This window comes from Parus major, chromosome 4 (assembly GCF_001522545.3).
Source record: "Parus major isolate Abel chromosome 4, Parus_major1.1, whole genome shotgun sequence".
NCBI classification, from domain to species: Eukaryota; Metazoa; Chordata; class Aves; order Passeriformes; family Paridae; genus Parus; species Parus major.
In genome coordinates, this window is record NC_031771.1 from 4352970 (window position 1) to 4375986 (window position 23017).

The following is a 23017-nucleotide window of genomic DNA, read 5'->3' on the forward strand; positions in this document are numbered from 1 at the left end:
TTATTTTTCACTGATACAAAACTAAGCACTACCCATGAATCATTAGAGTGTCAGCTAAACAATGTTCTCAATAATGAGTACATAAACAGTTCATTTCCAAACCTGGAAAATGTGAGTGTGGATTAAATGTTAATCTTAACAAATTTCTTCATTATATTTAATTTGGAAGTGAGTATCATTTGTCAAGTGTAAGTTACCAGGCTGAGACTTCAGGAGCTGGATACCCTACTCTGAAATAAGTACCCCTAAGAATGAAGCCCAAAATTTCTCAGTGGTTTGGCTGTGCAGTGGTGTAAGAGAGGCTCTGCCTCCTTACAGTGTGCTCCATCAACCACCACCTGCAGGATAAACCACAAGAAACCACAGGACCGTGTGTGCAGCTGTGAGTTTTTATCATGAGAACCAGCATGATGGCCCTGTTCCCAGAGCACTGTACAAAGCAGACGTTCTGCAGGTAGCAAAAGCCTCAGGAAGTGCTGCTCTGCTGGGAACCAAGAGTTGGCTTGTTGGAGTAGCGAATCTCAGAGCTGGCAGGTTGTGTGGTTTGCATTGGTGACTGGGAAGTGATCCTGACCGCTATTCCTGTAAGGCATCCCAAATTCTGAAGTGTCACCAAGCTGAGAAAGAGCCCAAGCACTAAGAGAACACTAAACTCACTCTTCAAGTAATATTTTGTGTGTCTGTCTCCCATTAAAGATCTTGCTGACTGCAGCGGCCCTCGGGCGAGATCGTGCTATATCAGGATCTTGCACAAAATGTTTCACAGGAAAAGAAAAAGCAAGCTTCAGCAGCCTGTATTATTGGTATACTGGCATTATTTCTCCCACATTATCAGTTGAGTATTTGGCATACAGGGAGGTGGAGGGACTGGCACTGATTCAGCCAGGGAATTTTGGGGCAAAGCCACAAGGAAAAAGTGCACTGTAGAAGTGTGTAGTGATGGGTATCTTATCCAGTCAGACACATCTCTGGTTTATTGTCTCACATTGTTACTGGTTTTCATACTACTGTACTGACTTTAAAACATTTCAGCAAGTATTTTTCCTGATAAACTTGTTAGAATCTTGAGTGATTTCAGACTGATCTCTCTCTCTGCAATATCCAGTGAAATTCTTGGATTAGTAAAACAAATTTCTGTTTCATGTTTCTTAGAATGAAACTGTACCAGTTTCCTAAATCTGTCCTTTGGATGAAGAGAGCCATTAGGTTTGAGCTGTGTATAATGAAGAGATCAGTATAGACACTGCCATCAACTCCATCATTGCTTCTCAGATCCTTTGAACTATAGAAAATACAGGTCTGGAGCTTTTCTGTCCCACAAGATGAATGTTTAAGGGTAACCAACAGTTCATGAAGTTTTTCTGTACCTTTTCTGCCCCTAAGAAAAACAAACAGAATGCAGTAATTGCATTACAAGCACTTCCTTGCAAAGTACTGTGTGTCTGCAGATGGAAAGAAAAGGGAAAATGCCCTGTGGAGAGGAATTTGGTGAAAACCTTCAAATGGTTGACAGCCCAACAATGAAACTAATGTGTAGCCAGCTGTGTGCTCTTGACATGGTTACAGCAGTGCTGATGAAGAGGAAAGGCTGTTAATGCTTTAGGCACTTTGTCTGATTGATCTTAAAATAATTGTAATCTTTGTGTGCATTCAGTTCTAAGTATTATTTTCTTCTAATTTTTACCTCTCCCCAGTTGCAGTGAGTAGAGCTGTTATTAAGCTAATTGACTTGCAGCAAGGGAGAAATTATCTCCTTTAGCACTGAAAATGAGAGGATTTGTACGAGCATCAGCGGAACCTGCTGTATCTTAATGTGACCCTGAACTGGCACTACAGAAGAAAATGAAAATCCAAGACATTCAGACTCAGCTTTTCCATTTCTGTCCATCTTGCTTGGCACGACCTCATATGTAACTGTCCTGGGTGTGAGAAGCAGGGAAGATGGTCCAGTTTGACAGGCTTGCCCCACTTCATGGGTGAGAAAGGCATCACTTTCATCTCTTCCCTGCCCTCTTGTGCCCATAATTCCTGCAAAAGCTGCCGTCAGTTGGGGTGGGGGGGGAAATCAGTTTGGCAGAACATTTTGGCTGACTGCAGAACACAAGTATTCTTTGCCTTCCTATCTGTTCTTCAAAACCCACCCATAAAAGCCAGAGAGAGAATCTGGTATTTCGTGGGTGGAATAGGAAAACAAAAGAAATTCCTAGGTGAGCAGGCCGTGTGGAGAGTCTGTGGAACAGTGGAGAGGCTGTGGAACAGACAGGAATAGCTGTCTCTTCAGAGTTGATTCTGTGTAACAGCAGGCAGGAAATGCATTGAAACTGTGGCAATGAGAAAATTTTATTCTTCTATGGTCCTTAAAATTCTTGAATGGAAAGCTTTGTGCCAGTGGTTTAGAGTGAAGTGAGTCTTTTGAAGAGTACTACTACTGCTGAGTCACAAGGGGAATGAGCAGCAGCAGAAAATAAACTTGGTGTTCCTGACTGTCAGATCAACAATTCAGAACTACATCAAATAGACAACTTTGTTTGAGTTCATTGCTCTTCCCTGGCTCCATCATACTTAGAGTGGAGACACCACTGTGTAAATGGAATTCCACTGGTTGGCAGTCTGCGAGGGGACAGGTCCGTGGCAGCTGTGAAAGCAGCAGGGCAACCTCGGGGCTAAAAAGGGAGCAGCAAGCTGGAATCTCTGTGGTGGAATTGACCACAGCTTTTTCTGCAAGCATCCAGGTCTGAAAAGACTGTCTTTCAGCTATTAAAAATACATATTCAATATAGACTCTGCTCTGATTTGTTATTCCATCACTTTGGTAGTCTAATGGAGCAAAACCTGCTGTTACTGAGTCTCTGAATACCCGAAACAAAACTGTTCAGAGTAACTTGGAAACAATAGCAGAACTGCAAACAGGGTGTGCACAGTGCCAAATTAATTGGATTATAGGTGTTCTGAGAGTTGGATGTGCTCTCGTGGCCTGTCAACATGTGCTCAGTAGCTAAAATACCAGCAATATTCCAAATTGGAAATGCGTCTGCTGCGAGTGCCTAGCCGAGACCACAAAATTAATTGTCAGTCATAATTTAACTTCATTTTGAAGGGTTGTGCATAACTTCATTGAGTTGGGAGGCCTCAATGCTGCCTTGTAATGTTGTTGCACAGATGGGAGGGTGACATTGTGCCTGTGACTAAAGTACCTTGATGACAGGTTTATTAGCAGGAATTTATGCAAGTTGGAATTGCCCGCAGTAGATCTATATATGGTAAAAAAATAAGTGCCCAGGATGTAATAAGTGTTTATTACCTGTTTTCTTTCTTATACCAACACTTCAAATTCCAGATTTGAAATGCCAAAATAATTAAACTCTTCAGGATCATCAGTGTCCTGCAAGTCTCAGACTTCCCTCCACTTCTCTTGCTGCTGCAGTTGATGTCTGAAAGAAGTCTTCTCTCTACTCTGGGGTCTGATCCTGGCAGCTTAAGAGAGACCCCTTGCCGCCAAGGGAAAAAGCCAGGAGCCTTAGGAAGGGCTAATCCCTCCTGGGAATGATATTATCATTCCTTTGGGAGGCAAGCACCTCTGTTTTGTGTCAGGAAACAGCAGTTGTTAACCAAGACACCAGAAGCTTAGTTTGAGCAGTGTTCTTATTGTATCATTTCAGTAGGTGCAGCATCCTAATAATCTTGATTTTGTAGTGATCAATATTTTTTAAAACACCAAGCCAGTTAACAGCCATCACTAGAAGCTGGGTAACTTGTTGCATTGTTTTATTCTGTGTAAGTTGTTTGTCAAGCATCTCTTCTGTTCTTGATACATAAATTAAATCATGCAGGTTCATCTTTTCCCCAGACATGATTTAATAGCAGCAGCTCCTTCTCAGTCTCAACTCTTTGTTGACCTAGAAGCTGTTGCCTCTAATTGGGAAATGTTGTAGTAAGGAAATGTGCAGCATAGAATGAGCAGTCAAGAAGATAAAAGCTGTTTCTCCTGAGTGCTTGTTCTCATTTCCCTACATTTCTGCAGTGCCAGTCAGAATCCCAAATAAAATCAGGATTGAGGAAGGAGAGCAAATGTGACTTAGACCTGTACCCTTTCACTCTGGGGAAGGAGAAAATGCTGAGGAGAAGCTGGAAGGAGAAGGCAAAGCAGAGGAGAACAGCTCTGATCTGAAAATGTGTGAGAGCAGGAAAGGAGCTCCTGCCCAGAGGCCAGATTTAGTCCCAAACCATTATTTTAAAAAGCGTCTGCATTCCATTTTGGTTCCCTCGTGAAGGATATTAAATCCCATGGAGAGTGTGCATTGAAGTGCAACCAAGATGATGGTTTGTTTATGAGGAACAGCTAAAAAAGGGGTGATCCTTCTGCACTGAAATAAAGAAAATGCTGAGATGCCTGAAAGAAATTATTTCAGAAGAGTGCTGGAAATAATAAAATCAAATAAGCTCTTTTTATCTGAAAGGGAGGTTAAAATGCTTGTTAGAGTAAATATAAATCCATTCACAACTGCTTCCCTGTTGAAGGAGGAATAAAGAAATATATGAGGCTGTGTTTGTGTTTTACAGCATTTCCCAGAGGTGGAAGAGTATTGAACAAATAGTGTTATTTACTAGGTCTAGCCTTGGGAGATGGCCACAAAGGATTCCTTTTAGAGCTCCTTGATTGGTGGTTCCAAGAGAGCAAATCTTCAGAAGCATAGCATGCTATTAGTTGCAGAGAAAGAATAATGATTCTTGTTAATTAGATTTGAATTGTTTGAATGGCTCAGGACGTGGTATGATAGAACAAATCAAAGCATCATAAAGCCAGTATGGAAGGGGAAAAAATCATCATCATGTTTTGTCCTGGTGTGAAAGGGCACCACCTGCAGATGGAAGGGGATTGATGTGTGTTCCCATCCTTCTGCACAGGGAGCTGGAGAGTGATCCACCATCCCTCTCAGCTCATCTCTGGTGTTTTTGATACCATCTAGAAGAGGTTTTTTTCTAAAATGTAAAGTCATGTATCTGGTTGGCTAAGTGTGGATTTCTTTACAAGACTCAGCCATTTAAGTTTTCAACCAGCATTTGATCATCTTTGTGTTGTAAATAATTAGCCATAAAGTATTTGACTTGAAAAATAAAACCAAAATTGGAGGTTAGGTCTCTGGTAATCTTCCCCCTTCACTTTCAGAGTTTTGTATGCTGGAAATTATTTATGATGATATTCAAATACTCAATTCAATGAGTCAGTTTCTCAGCCTGTACTGACATTCTTAAAATTACGGCGATGTTCTCTTCAGAGAAATCATTTCCCTGATCTAGCAATCCTTTCAACTTCTCTCGCTTTTTCTTTCATGGCAGTGCAGTAGCTGTTGGCAGGTGAGGAGTTGCCAGGAGGTGAATTGACATTAAAAATGTCAGAGGTCAGCCCACATGTAGGAAAGAAAGGGGCTGTCAGGAAAGCAAGTTAACCTTTTTTTATGGAAACCTGCTGATTGTGACTTTAGTGAGAACAACGTAGTCCTGTGGCTGCTCTGTTCCTGCTTGGAGAACTGAAATAAAAAAGGAAACTTGAAAAGGTTATACATTTGGTGCCTAAAGGGAAGGGGTTTTCAATCTCAGTCCTACCCACAAAGAAAGATCATCTCCTAGTGATTTAGCAGTGTGTATCTTTTGATTTTACTGTAAATACCAGCTTTTCATTCTTTCCTTTTTCTTTCTTTAAGCTGAGGACTGGAATTCCTTTGCAAAAGATTAACTTCAGTCCCTGAACTCATTTCAGAATTGTGACCATGATAAGCTTTGCTTTTTTTAAAGTGGCTTGCATCAGGTCTTACTTTAAATAGAAATTGCTCATTCACGGCATTAGCAGATTTATTTATAAAAAGAGTCATGTTTCTAATTTTTTAGTGGAAATTAGTCTGGAGAGTTTATCTTGGCTGAGTTTCACTTTGAAAAGAATTTCAAGAAAGAAATCAGTGGTGGAGAGGCAAGGATGTGCAGATTTCAGTGTAAGAGCAGACTATTGCATCGCTGCAAAATTTCCTTGGAAAGGGATCACTGTAGAAAACAGAAGGTTCTGTCTGCAGCCCTCCCTCAGTCCCTGAGAGCTCATCCTGTGTGTATTCCTGCTCTGCTCATCAGCTCAGCTCAGGTGACTCCAAAAATGCCCCAAAAATGTGAGAAAGCTTCATGGAAGCGGAGAGTGAGGAAGTGCAGTTGGAGCAAGGGCTGGAGCGGGAGGGTCTCTCTGGGTATCACCTTCAGAGTCAGATCCTGGGAGAGGAAAATACCGCCTGTTTTAAACTTTTGGGGGGTTTTGTTTGGGAATATTTTATGCACAGTTGTTTGAAAGTACTCAGGTTTCAGATATTTTTTGTGTGTGTGTCAGGCCAGAGTTGCAGAATACCTTTGTGGAAGAGATGAGCTACTTTATGAAACTTAGACCTGCAGCCACGAGATGGAAGTCACAGCAACAGACCTCAGCTGCTTCCCTAGTCTGTGGCTTCTTTACTCTCCCAGGAAAACAGAAATTATGTTTCTAACATTGCATTTGTATTCATCTTACAGTAAAGCAGTGAGCATTTTTTTTTTTTGCTGTATCCTATGAATTAAATGCACATAAAGGTGCTGTCAGTGTTGCCCACCCCCAGGGTAGTGTTGCACATCCTGCAGCTCCCAGAGCTCATGGGATATGTTCAGCATTTTCCTCGTTGATTGCATTGAGTTGACTCGAGCAGAAGGGGCCAGGGTAGTAAGGGCTGTGTGAATGTGATCCAATTGCTGCTCTGACTTAAGAGCAAAATGCAAATGAGATTTACATTACCTGGGGCTGCACTGCCATCTAGTGATGCAAGGACTCGAGGTGTGCTCTTCATTTTGTCTCCCACAGATCAGCATCTTCATGACACACTTGTCCAATTACGGCAACGACCGCCTGGGCTTGTACACCTTTGTGAATCTGGCCAACTTCGTTCATACCTGGACAAACCTGAAACTGCAGACCCTCCCCCCAGTCCAGCTGGCTCACAAGTACTTTGAGCTATTCCCTGAGCAGAAGGACCCTCTCTGGCAGGTGAAGCCTCAACAAGAGATGAGAAAAACTTGTTTCAGTTTTTTTTTTTAAATTCTTTGTTTTGGTTTCTTGTAGAGAAAAGCAGTTATTCTTTTAAGCTGGTTCCATAAAACCAGGCCAGCTGAAGCTTCAGGATGTGACTGTGTTCCCTGTCTTTTGTAAAAGGGTGTGGAATTAATATGCATTAAGATGTGTAATGAAAATTTTCTTTAATTTGTTTGATTTGTGACTTGACTTGCCTTTTTAAAAATGTGGGGAAAGGCAGGCAAGTGCATGCTGTGTTATTTTCTTCTCCTTTTGGAACTAAAAGGAATAAAGCATTTGACAGGCATATTTATATGCATATTCTAGTAGTTCAAAAAATTAGTTTTTCTCCAAATCCAAAAAGAGAAAACAGCATTAAGACCATGGATACCCTAATTAGCCAAGTGGAAGTAGATGAGATAGATCAGAAATTATTCACAGTAGGCTGGGAGCTGCCCAAGGAAGATGTTTGCCAAGAAGCTGTAGGTACCTGAGTTTTGACAGTGATAACATCAACCCAAATAAAATCTTATTAAGGCTTGGTAGAAATACTCTACGGAGCAAACTTTACTAAATCAAATATAAAAATGTATTTAAGCTTGCTTACTAAAATGTTTTCCAGTCTTGGATATTGAATTGCCAACTTAGGGTCTGAGATTGCAAATTTGTACTCAAATATGCATCTGGAAATTCATGCTGGTTTTGAATAAAACATTGAACTAGAGGGGAAAATGTCAAGGGTTTTGCATAATATTGAGAGAATCCTTTTAAAAATGGAAATTAGCCTGTAGCCAAATTAGTTGAAAGATGATAATGACTTAGAAAAGACATTTTTAAGTTGCAGGGATTTAGACACACTGGATGTGATGTATTTTGTCCGTAATTGATGTGATTTTGAACACAGGTATATATTCTTATTCCTCAAAGGGGTTGAGATAATTCTCTTCATCTCAGTGTAGTATTTCCAAACAACAGTGTCAAAAATTGCTTGTGAGTAACATTTCCAGAACAAATTTAAACTGATTCAATTGTGAAGCAGCAAAGATTAAAGATTAATATTAGGTACTGATTTGAATTGGAAGATCAAAATATGTATTTGCAAATAGAAAGCCTTAAATCATAGTTAACTTACTCTTTTAGTTTTAAAATGCAGCATATATTGTGTGGTAGCTGTTACAGAAATGGGGCAACCATCTATGTGTAGGATATATTTCTCCAACATCCTCCTTAAAGAAAATTCCAGACACTCAAGAGAAGCAGGTTCTGACCTGGTTACTTTGGAAATACCATTCTGTATCACTGGAATAGTTCTGGAATGCATTAGTTTTCAGTCATAAGGGAAAATAATAATTTCTGGTAGGAATATTTCTGTATTTCTAGTATTTCTATATGTAGGTAAAAATAGGTAATTTATATATTTATATATAATATTTATATTAAAATTATTATAATTATTTATATATAAGGGTAATTTAAGAGCCTTTTCAAATGTGATTGCCAACAAAATTCTGAGTTTTCTTATCTGTTGTAGAACCCCTGTGATGACAAACGGCACAGAGATATCTGGTCTAAGGAAAAAACCTGTGATCGCTTACCAAAATTCTTGGTTGTAGGACCCCAGAAAACTGGTGAGATTTTACTTTATTCCAACAAGATGGGCTGTGTGTATGTTGAAATAAGTAAATAATCAGTCACTATAGACTCAGGCTGCTGTATAGAGGTCTTGGTCATCCAACAGCATTTTTTTATTTTCAGATACCATGCAAATACAGCTTAATAATTTAAGTTACAACAGCAGTCAGTGCACATTGAAAATGCAGGGTTCAGGTGTGTGTCAGGTTTTTGGGGGCTTTTTGTCAAAATGATGAAACTTTGTTGAAGAGGTGAAAGAGACAAGCTCTTGTCAAAGTGGAAGAAGGAAAGGACAGGACAGAGACATCTTTCAAATGGGTTGGATTCTAAATTGCAAGTTCTTGTCTTGCATGGGTCTTCTTTACAGAACCTTGTTATTTCTCGGCATTTTTTTCAAGTCAAGGAGTTCCTAATGGACAGTTTTAATTAGGAGATTGCAGAAGTTTATAAATTGATGGGTTTTTTTCTTCTCTATAATCAGAAAATTGCATGTAAACTTCCTTTCATCTTCCCCAATCCCCAATAGCTGCTGAACCAAAGATTTTAAAATTATTTTTGTGACAGTCTCATATAGGAAAATTGTTGTTTTTTAAAACATGGCTATTTTAAGTAGGAAATGCAGATTTCATCACTGGCACTCCAGTGTCTGTATTAACTATTTACAGTTCTTTAAATGTCCTAATTCTAAAAGCTCAGAAAGCATAGAATGTTAGGTGATACAAATCAACATCCCCTCAGTGAAATAAAATGAAATAAAAGCTGGTTTAGTCCCATCTGCAGCTATGATCCTCCCAAAAACATGTGTTTGTGTATATTTTTATTTTAAATCTTGTACTTTTATCCCATTTGCAGGTACTACAGCCTTGTATTTGTTCCTGATCATGCATCCTTCCATCATTAGTAACTCCCCCAGCCCAAAAACCTTTGAGGAGGTACAGTTCTTTAATAGAAATAACTACCACAGGGGGATTGATTGGTAAGATGGGTTATTAGTATAAATATAAAAGTTTATATGTTGTGAACAATAGAAAAATGACCTTACTGTTGGTAATGGTAATTGTGCATATATGAAATAACCTTCAGTGTCTTTCTGAAATGCAAAATAAATGCAAGTGAATAATGATCTTATTACAGAATATCTTAAATGCACTAACTTTTGTGAGGCTTTCTTGTAAATAATCCAGATACCAGTATGTGCAAAACAGTCACAAAATGTGTGTCTCTTGTTACACATGCCTTTGAAAGAGGGACAGTAATGGTTGTTCATTGGATATATATGGACACAAAAGTTATGTTCCTGCTGGAAATCTGATTTCTTAAGAGAAAACGAAAGATACTATTAGGAAGAGGCATTTCTTCTTTCAAATAGGATATAGCAGTAGTAATAATGTGAATAATGAAAAATGGGGGCAGGGAAAGCCTCTCAAAATGTTCTTTAAAGATCAGAGAACGTGTCTGTGTGGCTCAGGAAGTGGTGCTGGGACAGAGCCTGTGTCCCTGCTGCCACATTCCCTGTGGCTCCCTGGGAGTCAGCAGGCACGGCTGCACCTGAAGGTCACTCCTGATTCCTCTGCTTTCCCCAAGTGCTGCACTGTAAAGCACTGCAGCATGAAAGCTGGTGACATGCTATAGTGGCTGGGGAGCACCAGTGAAGGATTATTGATTTCTTGTCTTGTTTCTTTATTTGGCCTCCAGTTTAAGGGAGAATACTTTTATTGCTTTTGGCTTTGTATTCATCCATAAAATTAACAGGTCGAACGCTCTTCTGCGGTCTCAGTGCAGACACATCAGATCCAATTTGCTTGTATGCCACTCGTTTCCCCAGAGTTGGAATTGCTGTGGCACATTGTCACTGGGAAGGCTGGTGAGTCAGCCACTTGTGCCAGTGGAGAGGTGCTGGATGAAGGACTGGCAGTGGGAAATTGCTGCTGAGGAGTTGACGCAGGCGAGGCATAGCGGCTCCGCACTGACGGAGCAGCCCAAGTACAGCGAGCCCGTTCTTGCACAAAATCAATGTTTTCACGTTGCTGGAAAACTGCTGTGCTGCTTCTCTCTTCCCTCCTGCCTTATCCTCTTCCCTAAGGTGCAGGTAGGATTTGGCTGCCACACAGGAGTCAGGTTACCTTCCTTAAGGTGGTGCTGGTGCATGAAGCTCCCAGGGGTCAGCCTGTGGAAGCCAGGCCATCCCTTTGACAGGTTCTCAGCACAACACCCACCACCCCTGCCAGGTTCTAAATCTCAGATCCTCACAACTCCCCATTGGTGTGGTTGCCTAATTCTCAGATTCTGTCTGCCAGACAGATCTCTCAGACCACCTAGTCTGATACTGTATTTCAATGCAGGCTTGTAATCAGCTTGCCACTTTGTAATTAGATACAAGGGCTCTCCTCATTAGTCCATTAATTGGCTGAGATTCCTGCAAGAATAACAATCAGTTCAACTTTGTTTACTGTTGTGGAGGTAGGGCTTTAGCCCTGAGCTGGCTTAATCTTTGTCCAAGCTTGAATTTAGAACAGAACCAGCTACAGAAGCAGAAGAGGGTTCTTTTACCCTCAGAACCTCAGGATTGCCATTTTGAAGGCAGTGTAGATGTAAATTGCAGGCTTCCAACAGAATAGTGGCAGAACAGTAGGATGAGAACTGATCTTGCTGTTGTTGAAATGGAGAAGTCTAAAGAGAGCAGTCCTGCATTTCTTTATGTAAGCTTGGTTACAGGTTTCTTGGGAAAGTTTCTCTAAAGCCTTCTCAGCTTTGGCCTTACTGAATTTAATAATTATCTCATTAATGAGGGACTGAGCAAGACTTCTGCAGTGTGTCCAGCAGAAATGCTGCCTCTAAACTTTGAGACCTCTTGGTATCACAACCTGGTCCAATCTCTTTATATTTTTCACTGATAGCACATCAATGTTCACTTTTTTTTCAAATTTTCTGTGCTATCTAAAGAATCAATTAACATTTTTTTGTCCAGAATTCAGTGTAATGCCATATTTGATGTTAAAGGCTTGCAGTCCTCATTGCCTTGTATTTATCATTTTACTTCCAGGACTTCAGTACAGCAGCATAATAACTCCTCACATGATCTAGAGCAGATTTGTGCCTGTTGCCTCTCTCACAGCTGGCCTTCTCCTTTCCTTTTTGGTAAAGCATTCTGAGCCCACACAGTCAGGCCAAGTCATTAGCTTCTAATAATTTTCTGAATAAAAACGGGTTAAAATGGGCACAACTTCATCTTTCTCATCAAATCAGCCCTAATACTTCTGGGAAATAAAAGTCCATTGACTTCAGTGGTTACAGTTTCAAAGGCAACAAGAGCACATCATCATTTGTATTGGAAGTTGCTCGCTTGTATGAATACAACAAAGTCTAAGCTCTGGAGGAAATCTTGGTCCTTAAGCATGGTCTTGAGAAGAGGCTCTTTAAATAACATTTCTTTTCTCAATACAGGTTAACTGAGAAGTCAAGAGGGCCAAAATTTCCTGTTTATTGTTTTCCCCAGCAATAACAAGAAGTGGTGTGAGGGCCAGGGATAAGAGAGGTCCTTGTATGACAAAGCAATTGCAGGAATTTAACTACAGCTTCATAACTGATGAGGAGAGCTCACAAAAAGCCCTAAAACAACTACAACCCAATTTTCCCCAAAAATGTGACTCAGAAAAATACGTGATTTCTGTCACTCAGAAAGCTTTTACCTGCTGAAGCTGTGGGGGATTGTTTCAGTGCATCTTCACCGTATAAAGAGCCTCTTACTCTTCTCAGTGAAAGCAATTCTGATACTAAGTAGCTTTTTTTCACAGCGTTGCACTTCAATTGGTGTCGGCAAAAGGCGAGGTTTGGAAAACTCAATTTCTACTTTAGGCTTCAGCAGTTTGTTCTGACTGAAAAGTGAGAACTTGTGAATTTTAAAATACATAAATACTGTAACATTTTTACCCAGTTAAAAAAAAAAAGCTGCAATGTCTAATTACATGGAGTGAGAAGCAAGCTAGTACCAAGTAAAATATGATCAAAGATACAATGTAAACTTTGGTTTGCTTTCTTTTTTTGCAATTAGGTTTTTATTTTAACTGAGTATTCTAGAATAAAGTGTGCTTAACAGATTTATCAGCCTTCGTGTGATTTTTAAGTAGTTCTGAGGATGATGTTGCTTTCCCAGGTACATGGATTTCTTTCCCACTCCTTCTAATGTCACCACTGACTTCCTCTTTGAGAAAAGTGCCAACTATTTCCATTCTGAGGAAGCTCCCAAGAGAGCTGCTTCCCTCATCCCCAAGGCCAAGATCATCACCATCCTCATCGACCCGTCCGACCGCGCCTATTCCTGGTACCAGGTATGCACTAGGGAGAACATGGGCTGGCACCAGGCCAGGTTTCCACCCTGAATCCTCTCTGTATATCCTCTCAAGATATATCCTTGTACCTGTCATCACCCATGGGCTGAGATATTTGTCGTATTTTAAGATATCAGTATCATAACTTTTCAAGTTATCTCTATAATGCAAGCATGTAAAAATGAATACTTAATGAATTTATGTAATCAGCACATACAGAAATTAGTATATAGACACAGTTATCTAGTTCATGCTCAAAATACAGGCTAGGCTAAGAAATTTTTGTCAGTAAGATCAACCAGTTTTGCCTTGTTTCCCCAGCTTTTGTGGTCTGTCAGGTTCCAGCAATGTCACTTCTTTTACAGCATCAGCGATCCCACGAAGACCCCGCAGCCCTGAAATTCAGCTTCTACCAGGTGATCACAGCTGGCCCTCGAGCCCCCTCTGAGCTCAGAGCTCTCCAGAAGAGATGCCTGGCACCTGGATGGTATGCTACCCACATTGAAAGATGGCTCACTTACTTCCCACCTTACCAGGTGAATAAGACTCTTGACATCCTCATCCTATAGATAAATATTTATATATATAAATGTATATATACTGTCTCAAAAGTTTCCCTTGGTAAAACTCCTGCCCTCCTGATCTTGGAGATATCCTGCAAATCATTACCTTCCTTCTGGCCCCCTCTAAGGTCAAGCCTCAAAAAATGTATATCCTAAGCCCTGAACATCATGTGATAACAGCAGACCGGGCAGACAATATCACATGGTCGGTATCTCCTTGGGAGATTTATTTCTGGAATGGAATTTTGTGACATTGGCAGCATGTCTGGCACTGCTCCCCACCCAACAGTTAGAGGGAGGTTGGCTGCAATCCCAGCCTTCTGTTTATCCAGGAGTCTTGTAGCTGAGACAAGTTGGCTGGAGTCTGCACCTTCTGTTTTCCTGGAGTGTGCCAAGGAAGCTCCGATGCATCTAGCTGCTGTTACTCTCCACATCCTCTCTTTTCAGCCAGCCTTGTATCTCTCTTCACAAGAGGCACAATGCTGTAATATCCTGACTCTCGTATGAAATTTTCCTCATTATGTTTTCATCAGCTTTTCTCCACAAGTAACCCGTGAATATTGAATAATAGGCATTGTCATGCAGATTTTTGCCAGATCTTATGTCCCATAGTGATAGTGAAGAATCAGCCCTGATGGCCTTAGGTTTTATCTGGAAAAGTAGTAGCCATTAATACATTTTTTTCTTGGCTGGGCTAGTCTCTCTCAATTTCCTGACAGTATTTCTTATCTTTCTAGATCCTTCACTGCTGTGTCTCTGTTGTCACAACAGCTTCCAATGCAGTATAATTTCAGATTTTATTAAAGTGCTATTTACCCTGCTCCCAGGTCATTAATGATGATGACAATTAAGACTGGGCCCATTGTTATTTCCTGGGACAGTGCTCTCCATATGATGGAGGAATCTGACAGAGGTGAAAGTTTCAGTTGCAAGCCTGAAATAATGAATTTCATATTCAACCTCCATTTATTTTCTCTGTTGTAGTTGCTAATTATTGACGGACAGCAGCTGAGAACTGACCCATCTACTGTAATGGATGAAGTGCAGAAGTTTCTGGGAGTCTCTCCTCATTATAATTACTCTGAAGCCCTCACGTGAGTTAATTAGTTCATCATTTTCACACGTTCCTCCATTGCTAAATACCAGCTAGTCTAGAATAGTCTCTATTCAGCTTGCTGCAGAATAAAGCCCTTCGTAGCTCTTTGAGCTGTTGGCAGGGTGAATTGTTCAGAACACAATTTGGGGTTAAATTTTCCATGAATCGTTCGCTGAGCCACGTGGCTGTTACAGAAGTAGAGCTCTGACAGACAAAGTGCTGCTTTGTGAGAATTGCATATGAATTTCCAATGGATCAAAAAGAATTTTACTTCCATAAGTGGAACACTGAATGCTGATAAGCAGAAACAGAAAGCAAATAGAATAAATTTCTCTTTATTTTTGGCATTAGCTGGAAAAACAGATTCAGTTACATCAGTCAGGAATGTAACATCCACTCCTTTGGATTCTGACTCCCAGATTTGGTCACACAAATTTTACACCACTCAATTTTTGTTTCAGGTTCGATTCACATAAAGGATTCTGGTGTCAGCTCTTGGAAGAAGGAAAAACCAAGTGTCTTGGAAAGAGCAAGGGTAGAAAATACCCTCCTATGGATTCTGAGGTAAACCATGATGTTCACTGGCATTGTACAGGGATTCACTTGGCACACAGGGGATATGACACAAGCAAAATAGTGAGAAGGGAGAGAAGACAAAATTAAGTAGGTGTTAATTATTTGGCTGCCTTTCCCTGCAAAGGAAACATTTAAGGTGGCTATGGGCTCCATAGACATTCACTTCTTTATTTCAGATGGGTAGATTAAGTCATTAAAAAACAACAGCAACAAAAACCCCCCACAAATTCTAGAACTTGGCACCCCTTAGCACATTAAATGTGCTGCTCCTGAAGTCCTGTCCCCTTTATCTTTATGGATTTCAGCAGCAGAAGCTCTGCAGTGCGGGTTTCTCCTCAGTTGTGATCAGATAGGTGTATTTGTGTGGTTCCTTGTCTCTGAGACTAGTTAGGCTGTGGCAAGTAATGCAGGCACTCCCATAATCCAGTTTTCAGAGAGGTTAGATTCTGTTTCTATGGATTGTATAAATACCCTCCCCAGATGAATGCTCAAATGGGAAAATTTCAGTGGGATCAAACGCTGCAGCCTGTACCCAAGAGCAGTTCAGTCTCCTATTCCAGCTGGAACTTCCATGTTGATTCTGTCTTGTGTTGTTACCATTTCATTTAGCCTGCCTAAAGTGCAAATAAAAACTAACAGTTTGAGCAGCAGTAACAATTAATGTACCAGGTAAGCTGGGACTTTACTGATGTGAAGTTATTTATAATTTGTGTTCTGTGAGATAGAGTCATACTGATACAAAGCCATTGGGTGAGAAGGATTTTGGTCAAAGATAAGAGTGTGTTTGTGCAAACTTGTCTTTTTCAACTCTAAATACTTCTGAAAATGTGGGTTCCTAGCTGATACAAGCTTACATACAAAGATATTCCAAAAGCTGTTATGTCAAGCACACTGCAGTAAAAGTATCTCCACCTTCAATGTGATTCTAAACATACAAGACTAAGACTAGAATCAAATTTTGCTTTGACTTTGGTGTTCATTTTGGAGAACCTTTGTTTCCCTTGAAATTACCTTTCAGAGTTCAGCTCCTTGCATGTGGTAGATGGCATAAAACAATATAAATTGCATAAAGGAAATTAAGTTTTCTCACAGGTCAAACCAACTTTGAAACCTCAAATTCACAGCAATTGCAGTACAGCATTTTATTAAATAAAAATCTCTCCTTTTGTATCCATCAGTGCAGGGCCTTTCTGTCTAACTACTACAGAGATCACAACGTGGAACTGTCTAAGCTCCTCCACAAACTGGGACAGCCCCTGCCATCGTGGCTGAGACAGGAGCTCCAGAAAGTGAGATAGCATTGGAAAAGAGCTTCTTGAAATGTCCTTCCACACTTCAGTCATCATATCTGAGCTTTCCAGCAGCTACCAGAAGGTCTTGTAAGATATACCTCTTCAAAAAAGTGTAAAGGATAGAAATTATTTCCATATGCTGGCATGTGGATTGTAAAAATACATGTGTTCCTTAGAGCTCTGGTGGGCCAAATCTCTCTCATAAACCTTTCTGGGCCTGTGGACTTGTGGACTACTGTGCACATATGTGAAAGTTATTTACAACTGGTTTAAGTGTCAGAGATACATGACCTGTCCAATCTCACAGTAAATATTCACGTTTTTATCTATCAGTTTTAAAGTATTGTGTCTCATGTAGGTTTTGTAGCCCTTTGTTGGACCACTGGCAGTTTTTTCTTAGGATTTGATTATGGTGTTGCATAGGATAAGATAATGTAGCACAAAATGCCCAGAGTCCTTCTTGCCTTTGGAATCAGCTTGCTAATGCCCAAAGTAAGTGCAAACACAGGGGAGCAGTACAGTTATCATGTATCATTTAGCTGTGCATGGCAACAAATGCACCCTCAGGCAACATCTGCAATCCACGGGTGTAGAAAGAAAACCAAACAGAAAGAAACCAAACAGAACCTGCGATTATATCTGGTAACAACAAACAGTGTGGCAAGTGCCAGTTAATATGTCTGATTTTTGTACTAACTGAGATGTGAATTACCTGAGCAGAAATGTGATTGGCTGTGTGAAGCACACAAAGTTGCAGTATTAAACAATTGTGACCCAAACTGGAGGAATACAAAGAAGAGGTTTTCACTCCTGCGAGCAGCCAGAGCCGAACAATGAGCTCTGGGCTTACCCTGCTCTGTAACTCTGCACTCTCACTTCAGGAGTGACTCCTCTGAAATGAATGAAAAACTCCTAAAAAGCAGAAACAGATGCTTACTTTTATTGCCTTAATTTGCACCACTGTTTTTTCCTTAATTTATTTGCCTTTAACCTATGCTTTTCCCCCCTCAGCCTCATCAAAATTGTAGCATCTTTCTGCAGCCTTCAGATGACATCAGCTGCAAAAATTACCCAGATTTCCAGATGAAAATACCAGTTCTGTTTCCAGATACATTAAACATGTTTGGTATTAAATATTAGGAAGAAGCTTTAGAGGGGTACAAAAATAAACACCGTGTGTAGTCATGGTAGAAAATGACTACTCAAATCATGGGAAAACATAAATACCCACCCTTGCAGGCTGATGTTGATGTGGTAGTTCTCAACAATACATCTCTCAAGGCATCAGTGTGGATGCAAGATCAAGTCTAATCAGTAGTGCTTAGAAGTTGAGGAGGATCACTGGAAACTTCAGCTAAGTGTGGCCTTAATGCTCCTCACAGAACTTTGGCTCTGAGTGTTTCTAAAGGCATGAAGGATGAGTGAAAACAAAAAAGAACTGCAGTACTAAATGCAAGGCTTTATACAGGAGCTCTGTAATGTTTTCATCGTTTGTTTCAGGGTGAATACTTAAAAACATGCATCAGATGGTGGAAAAACTTCCTATGTCTCAGTGCTGTTTTACGACATTTATGTAATCATGCAATTTAACTTTCAAGGTAATGGAATGGAAACCAGTCTGTTATTCCCTAAATAGAAAACAGATGTTGAGATCCTTACTGTACCTCTAACTGGTAATCTTTATTATTTATTGATTTTTTTGTCTATGTAATACGTGGTTTTGATAGGCCTGTAAAGAAAAAAAAATCTAGACAAATTTGCTGTATATAACAATATTCTTTACGCAGCACATTTTTGCTAAGGGAATATGCATGACTAAGGATGAGGACCTACTAGAGTAGACATTTTTTAAGATGAACATTTCTGTTATTTATTAGACTGAGAAATTCATTTCACTTTAAATATTCAGTCATACGGATTTGTCTCAAAAGCTGACTTGTCTTAAAGTACTTCTTATTTGATAAAAGAAACACTCTGGATTCAGAACATCTGTAAAATGCAAATACTCTGCATGCTGTGGACAGCTCGTGCATCCTGCAAGCATCCATATAGATTTGTTACAGCTAAATTGAATAACTGGAGAAAATACCTGGGGTTTTTACCCTGTCATGATTGATTTTCCTCTTGACACAACCTGGTATAACATCACTCAAATGTTTCAAAAATGCAGGGATTGCACAAAGCTCCTGTTGTGCATTGCTGCCTCAGTTACTCCATGTTCTTCAGTGAAACAGCATTTTAAAATAGAAAAAATGGGGAAAACCTTGGGCACTGACAAGTGCCTGATGTATTCGGGATGAGAACGCAGATTGAGTGCCTCCTGCATGCAGGAGGAGTGGCCTTCAGCCACATTCCTAGTTCATTCTTTGTTTTAAAGAATTCCCTCTCTGTCTTCTTGCCCTGGGAAAGCAACAGATGGAGAATGAGTGGGCAGTCAAGGACAGAGTGGTGACATTGGTCACATTGTCCCCTGGGGAATGTTACAGCCCATCTGTGGTCACCACGAGGCACTGGGACAATAAATCCTCCACGCACACGGCCTTGGGTGGATTATTAGTTGTTTGTAAAAGGATGGTGTGAAGCCATGGGAGGGGTTTATTCCAGAACTATTCTATTGAAATGTGTTCTTAGGTTTAAGAGGAGCCTTTAAAAAGCACTTTTAACATGCAGGCAGCTTGGTGGAGGAGGAGGAGGCCGAGCACAGCAAGCAGACAGCAGCTGGGTGGGTGTCAGGGATGCACTTGGGTACAGCTGAGTAACCAAGGCACACCACACGAGTTACCTGATGTGTAACCCCTTCCATTCACAGCTTACCTGCAACCAGTGTTCGATTTCCAGAAGTACGTATCAGTATTAATGCTCTCAAAAAAACAGATTTGTTGCAACAAATCTGTTTGCTAGTCCAAGTCAGATGTTTCATTGCGGCTGGTTAACGCAGCCATGGTTTCTGTTCCCCTGGTAGGTAACTGCACAAGCGATTTCTTTAACAACTGCTTGATTTTGTGAGTTTCATCTTCATTTTCATAAAGGTGGTTCTGAAATTTGCTTTCTGCAGACATCAGTGCCATTAAAAAAACAACACGTGGTTCTGAGCAGATACTGACCATTTGGGGGTGTAAACGCAGAGCCTGATCTGAAATCACCTAATGATTTGAGTTAACATTCCTGAGAATACTGTGACATTTTCCCAGTTCTACTTGTGCAGAAAGAATGAGTTTGAATGATTTGCAGACTATCTTGTACAGAAGATCCTTTTTCATTGCTTAAAAATGTGAAACTTCCTCAGGAAGAAATTAAATAGATATTTCAATGTTTATAGATGTAATACTCTTGTCATTCACATTGAATGAGAATTGCTGGAAACATTTTTCTCAGAGTTTTTTTAAATAAAAAAATAGATATTATTCTGATAGTGGCATGGTATTTGAAGTGCAACAATAAACTCTGATAAGAAAATGTAGTGCTGTGTGGAAGTGACTTTGATGTTCACAGAAGCTGTCCTTTTCCAGGTTGGTCAGGAGCTATTGCAGCTCGATGCTGAGCTACAGCACAATCCAGCAGCACAGGAGCAGCATGAAATGTTTTCAGAAATGAAAAATACTGCTTACTCTTGCTGTGAGTGAATATTGCTGCTTTATGCAGCTGCTTGTTTGACTGGTTTTGCTTCCTGCTTACTTTTTATTTCTTGTGCCAGCACTTGCTAATGCGCTGGAGAAACATCTCCAGAGTTTGCTGTTTTTAAGATAACAAGGAAAATTTATTCTAATCATTTGCCTTGTGGATTCAATAGTTGTGCCAATGCATCAGCCTACACAGACATCAGAAAAGCTTTATTTGGAGAAACCTCTAAAGATGGTATGAATGTCCAAAGGAAAATTCGCTGTTATCAACCAGTTCTGAACACAACACAAAATCTGCTTAGGAGTGTGGGAGATAGTGCAGGTTTCCTAAGAAAACATTTCATTACAGAGAAATGATGCAACTTAAAATTAAGAATTCTAAGCCTCTTGTGTAATAGCCATCTCTATAATCTTTTAAAAAAAACCCAGTGAAGTAGTAACAGGCAGTAAGAAAAGGGGAAAGGTCCTTTTTACAAATAATAATAGCTGCTTGGCCTCTGTCTTCATCTACTTTCATGTAATGTTTCTTTTCAGTTCTTCCAGTCCACAAGTTCCTGGAGCTCAAAGGCAAAAGACACCTAAAATACACTTAAAATACACTTTTTTTTTTTTTTTTGCCTCTCTGGGTGACATGGACGGAGAAAGCACAACAGTCAGCAAAGGGCAAATCCCAGGAGAAGGAAAGCAATCAACCAGGGGAACCTGAGTGTAGGAGGAACTCAGACCAAGTAAGGGTGATCTAAATAAAGGTGTGCTGAGCCTGAGACTTCCCTGGGCTGAGGATGACTAGTAATAGTTTAGTAAGCTGCTGTGGTGCAAAAGTTGAAATAATTAGGGGATTTAGATTGGACATTAGGAAGCATTTCTTTATGGGAAGGAGTTCAGACACTGCAACAGGCTCCTTGGAGAGGTGGTTGATGCTCCAGGCCTGTCAGTGTTTAAAAATAATTTGGAAAATGCCTTTAACGACGGGATTTAACTTCTGCTCGGCCCTGAGGTGGTTGGGCATTTGGACTGATGATCCTTCTAGGTGCCTCCCAGTTGGAATATTCCGTTCTGTTCTAACTCCAAATTAAGGTGTGGGCATTCGGCCAGCCCACATGGACTGGAAAAGGAAAATAACCTGTGTTCGCCTAGAGGGATAACTTGGTTTTCCTAGCACATCTTCCACGACCTCCGAGTTTTACTGTAGTCTGTGGTTTTCAACTATCGAGCTGTATTACTGTAGCACACGTGTATCTACACGGACAAAGCAGCATCGCTGTCTCGGATCAGCTGAAGGTCTCTGCTTTGTTCTGGAGAACGCCTTAGCCCGTTTCGCCCCGGGGCTGCTGCTCGCTGTGTTCGGGAAGGAGCGAGAGCCAAAACGGGAGAGGGATCGATCCCAGTGCCGGGCCGCGCCTTCCCGCTCCTGGCCGAGCTTAGTGCGCGTGCGCGCCGTGGTCCCGCCCCCAGCCAGAAGCTCCGCCCCCAGCCCGGGGTCCCGGCAGCGCCCAGTTCCCGCCGCCGGCGCGCGAGAGTGGGTCGCGTGCTGATGGGGCTCCGCGTGGGCGGGCGCGCGTGGCGGCCGTTGGCGCTGAGGGGGTGCGCGCGGCGCGGCCGTTGGCGCTGAGGGGGTGCGCGCGGCGCGGCCGTTGGCTCTGAGGGGGTGCGCGCGGCGCGGCCGTTGGCGCTGAGGGGGTGCGCGCGGTGGGCGCGCGAGGCGGAGGGGAAGGGTGAGAGTGAGGGTCAGGGTGAAGTGACGGTGCTCGCGGATCGGGCGCCTTCTCCTCCACAGCGGCGCGGAGCGTAACAGACAGAAGGTAGGCTCCGTGAAGGGGTGGGCTGCGTAACAGGGAGGACGGGTGGGAGCCGGGAGCCGGCCGCGTGGGGCCCGGGCCCACATGAGGGAGGGAGAGAGGAAGGGAAAATGGCCGCCCCCACGTGGCGGGGGGGGTGGGGAAGTAGAGATCCATGACTCCATGGGAGCTGACCTGTGGCTGACTCCCTTCCTAGGCATGGAAGAGCAGGGCCTTGCTAATTGGCATAACTTTTACCCTTTTGTGGGTATGAGTCGTTGACTGTGGCAAGTAACAAACCGAGTCTGCCGTGGGGTTACCCGTCTCCCACTTTATTGGATTTTTTTTTTGTTGATTGGTTTTTCAGGTTTAAGCTATTACGGCGCAGTTGTTAAACTTTTTTATTCTATTTTAATTCCACAGGAGTGCAGAAGCTGAAAGTATGGAGATGTAGTTGTTGAAGATCCTCTTCACAAAAAGTACGTGTCTGGCTGTGCCTAGTAAGTTCTTTAGAGGTGAGATCTGGGGCAGGAAAAATACCGATTTGATAATTTATGCGTAGCGATTACTGTGCTGTGACTTGTCTTTTGAAATCAAGGTATCAGCTTGGGGGTTTATTTTAAGGCATGCTTCATTTTTACATGTTTTCGGGGCAGAAAGGTATAATCAAGTGCATTAATGTGACTAGGAGGAGTTGGCTTTGGATGTAGAGACATTGGAAAATATAATCCACTATCCCTAGCATAAAATACACATTGCCAATACTTTGCCTGCCAAACTAGCAGCGTCTGAATGCAGAAATTTCTCCCGGATAGTCTGTGCAAGGAGAGTGTCTTTTTCAATAAACATGTGAATACAAAGAGAAACGTGCAGTTGCAGGAGCCGGCAGAAGTTTTATAACTCCTGGGAAAGCATCCTGCTGTTTAGTGATGGTTGCTGTCTTGTTTGTGTTTCCAGTAGCATTATTAAACTGCCTCAAACTTGTTTTTACAGGGGAAAAGCCCTCTTGAAAGAAGATGGGGCTAAATTGCACGTGTGAATTCTAGGAGTAGCTGTG

The 23017-nt window shown here is 41.4% G+C and overlaps 2 protein-coding genes and 1 non-coding gene across 3 annotated transcripts in view; all 3 read left to right on the forward strand.

The window, feature by feature from the left end:
• LOC107203505 (bifunctional heparan sulfate N-deacetylase/N-sulfotransferase 3) overlaps positions 1–20022 on the forward strand; it is a 37768-nt gene extending 17746 nt beyond the window's left edge. Inside the window, exons 6-13 of the mRNA XM_015625718.1 lie at positions 6869–7051; positions 8607–8703; positions 9560–9683; positions 12861–13035; positions 13401–13571; positions 14583–14692; positions 15156–15258; positions 16449–20022. Coding sequence (XP_015481204.1) covers positions 6869–7051; positions 8607–8703; positions 9560–9683; positions 12861–13035; positions 13401–13571; positions 14583–14692; positions 15156–15258; positions 16449–16568 — 1083 coding nt within the window. The 3' untranslated portion in view covers positions 16569–20022. The remainder of the gene's footprint in view (positions 1–6868; positions 7052–8606; positions 8704–9559; positions 9684–12860; positions 13036–13400; positions 13572–14582; positions 14693–15155; positions 15259–16448) is intronic.
• Positions 20023–21840: 1818 nt separating this feature from the next.
• METTL14 (methyltransferase like 14) overlaps positions 21841–23017 on the forward strand; it is a 65023-nt gene continuing 63846 nt past the window's right edge. Inside the window, exons 1-2 of the mRNA XM_033513858.1 lie at positions 21841–21984; positions 22384–22439. The gene's annotated coding sequence lies outside the window, so the exon portion shown is untranslated. The remainder of the gene's footprint in view (positions 21985–22383; positions 22440–23017) is intronic.
• Positions 22132–22260, forward strand: LOC117244337. Its single transcript, XR_004497211.1, has one exon. It is a non-coding gene; the product is annotated as a small nucleolar RNA SNORA24 (small nucleolar RNA).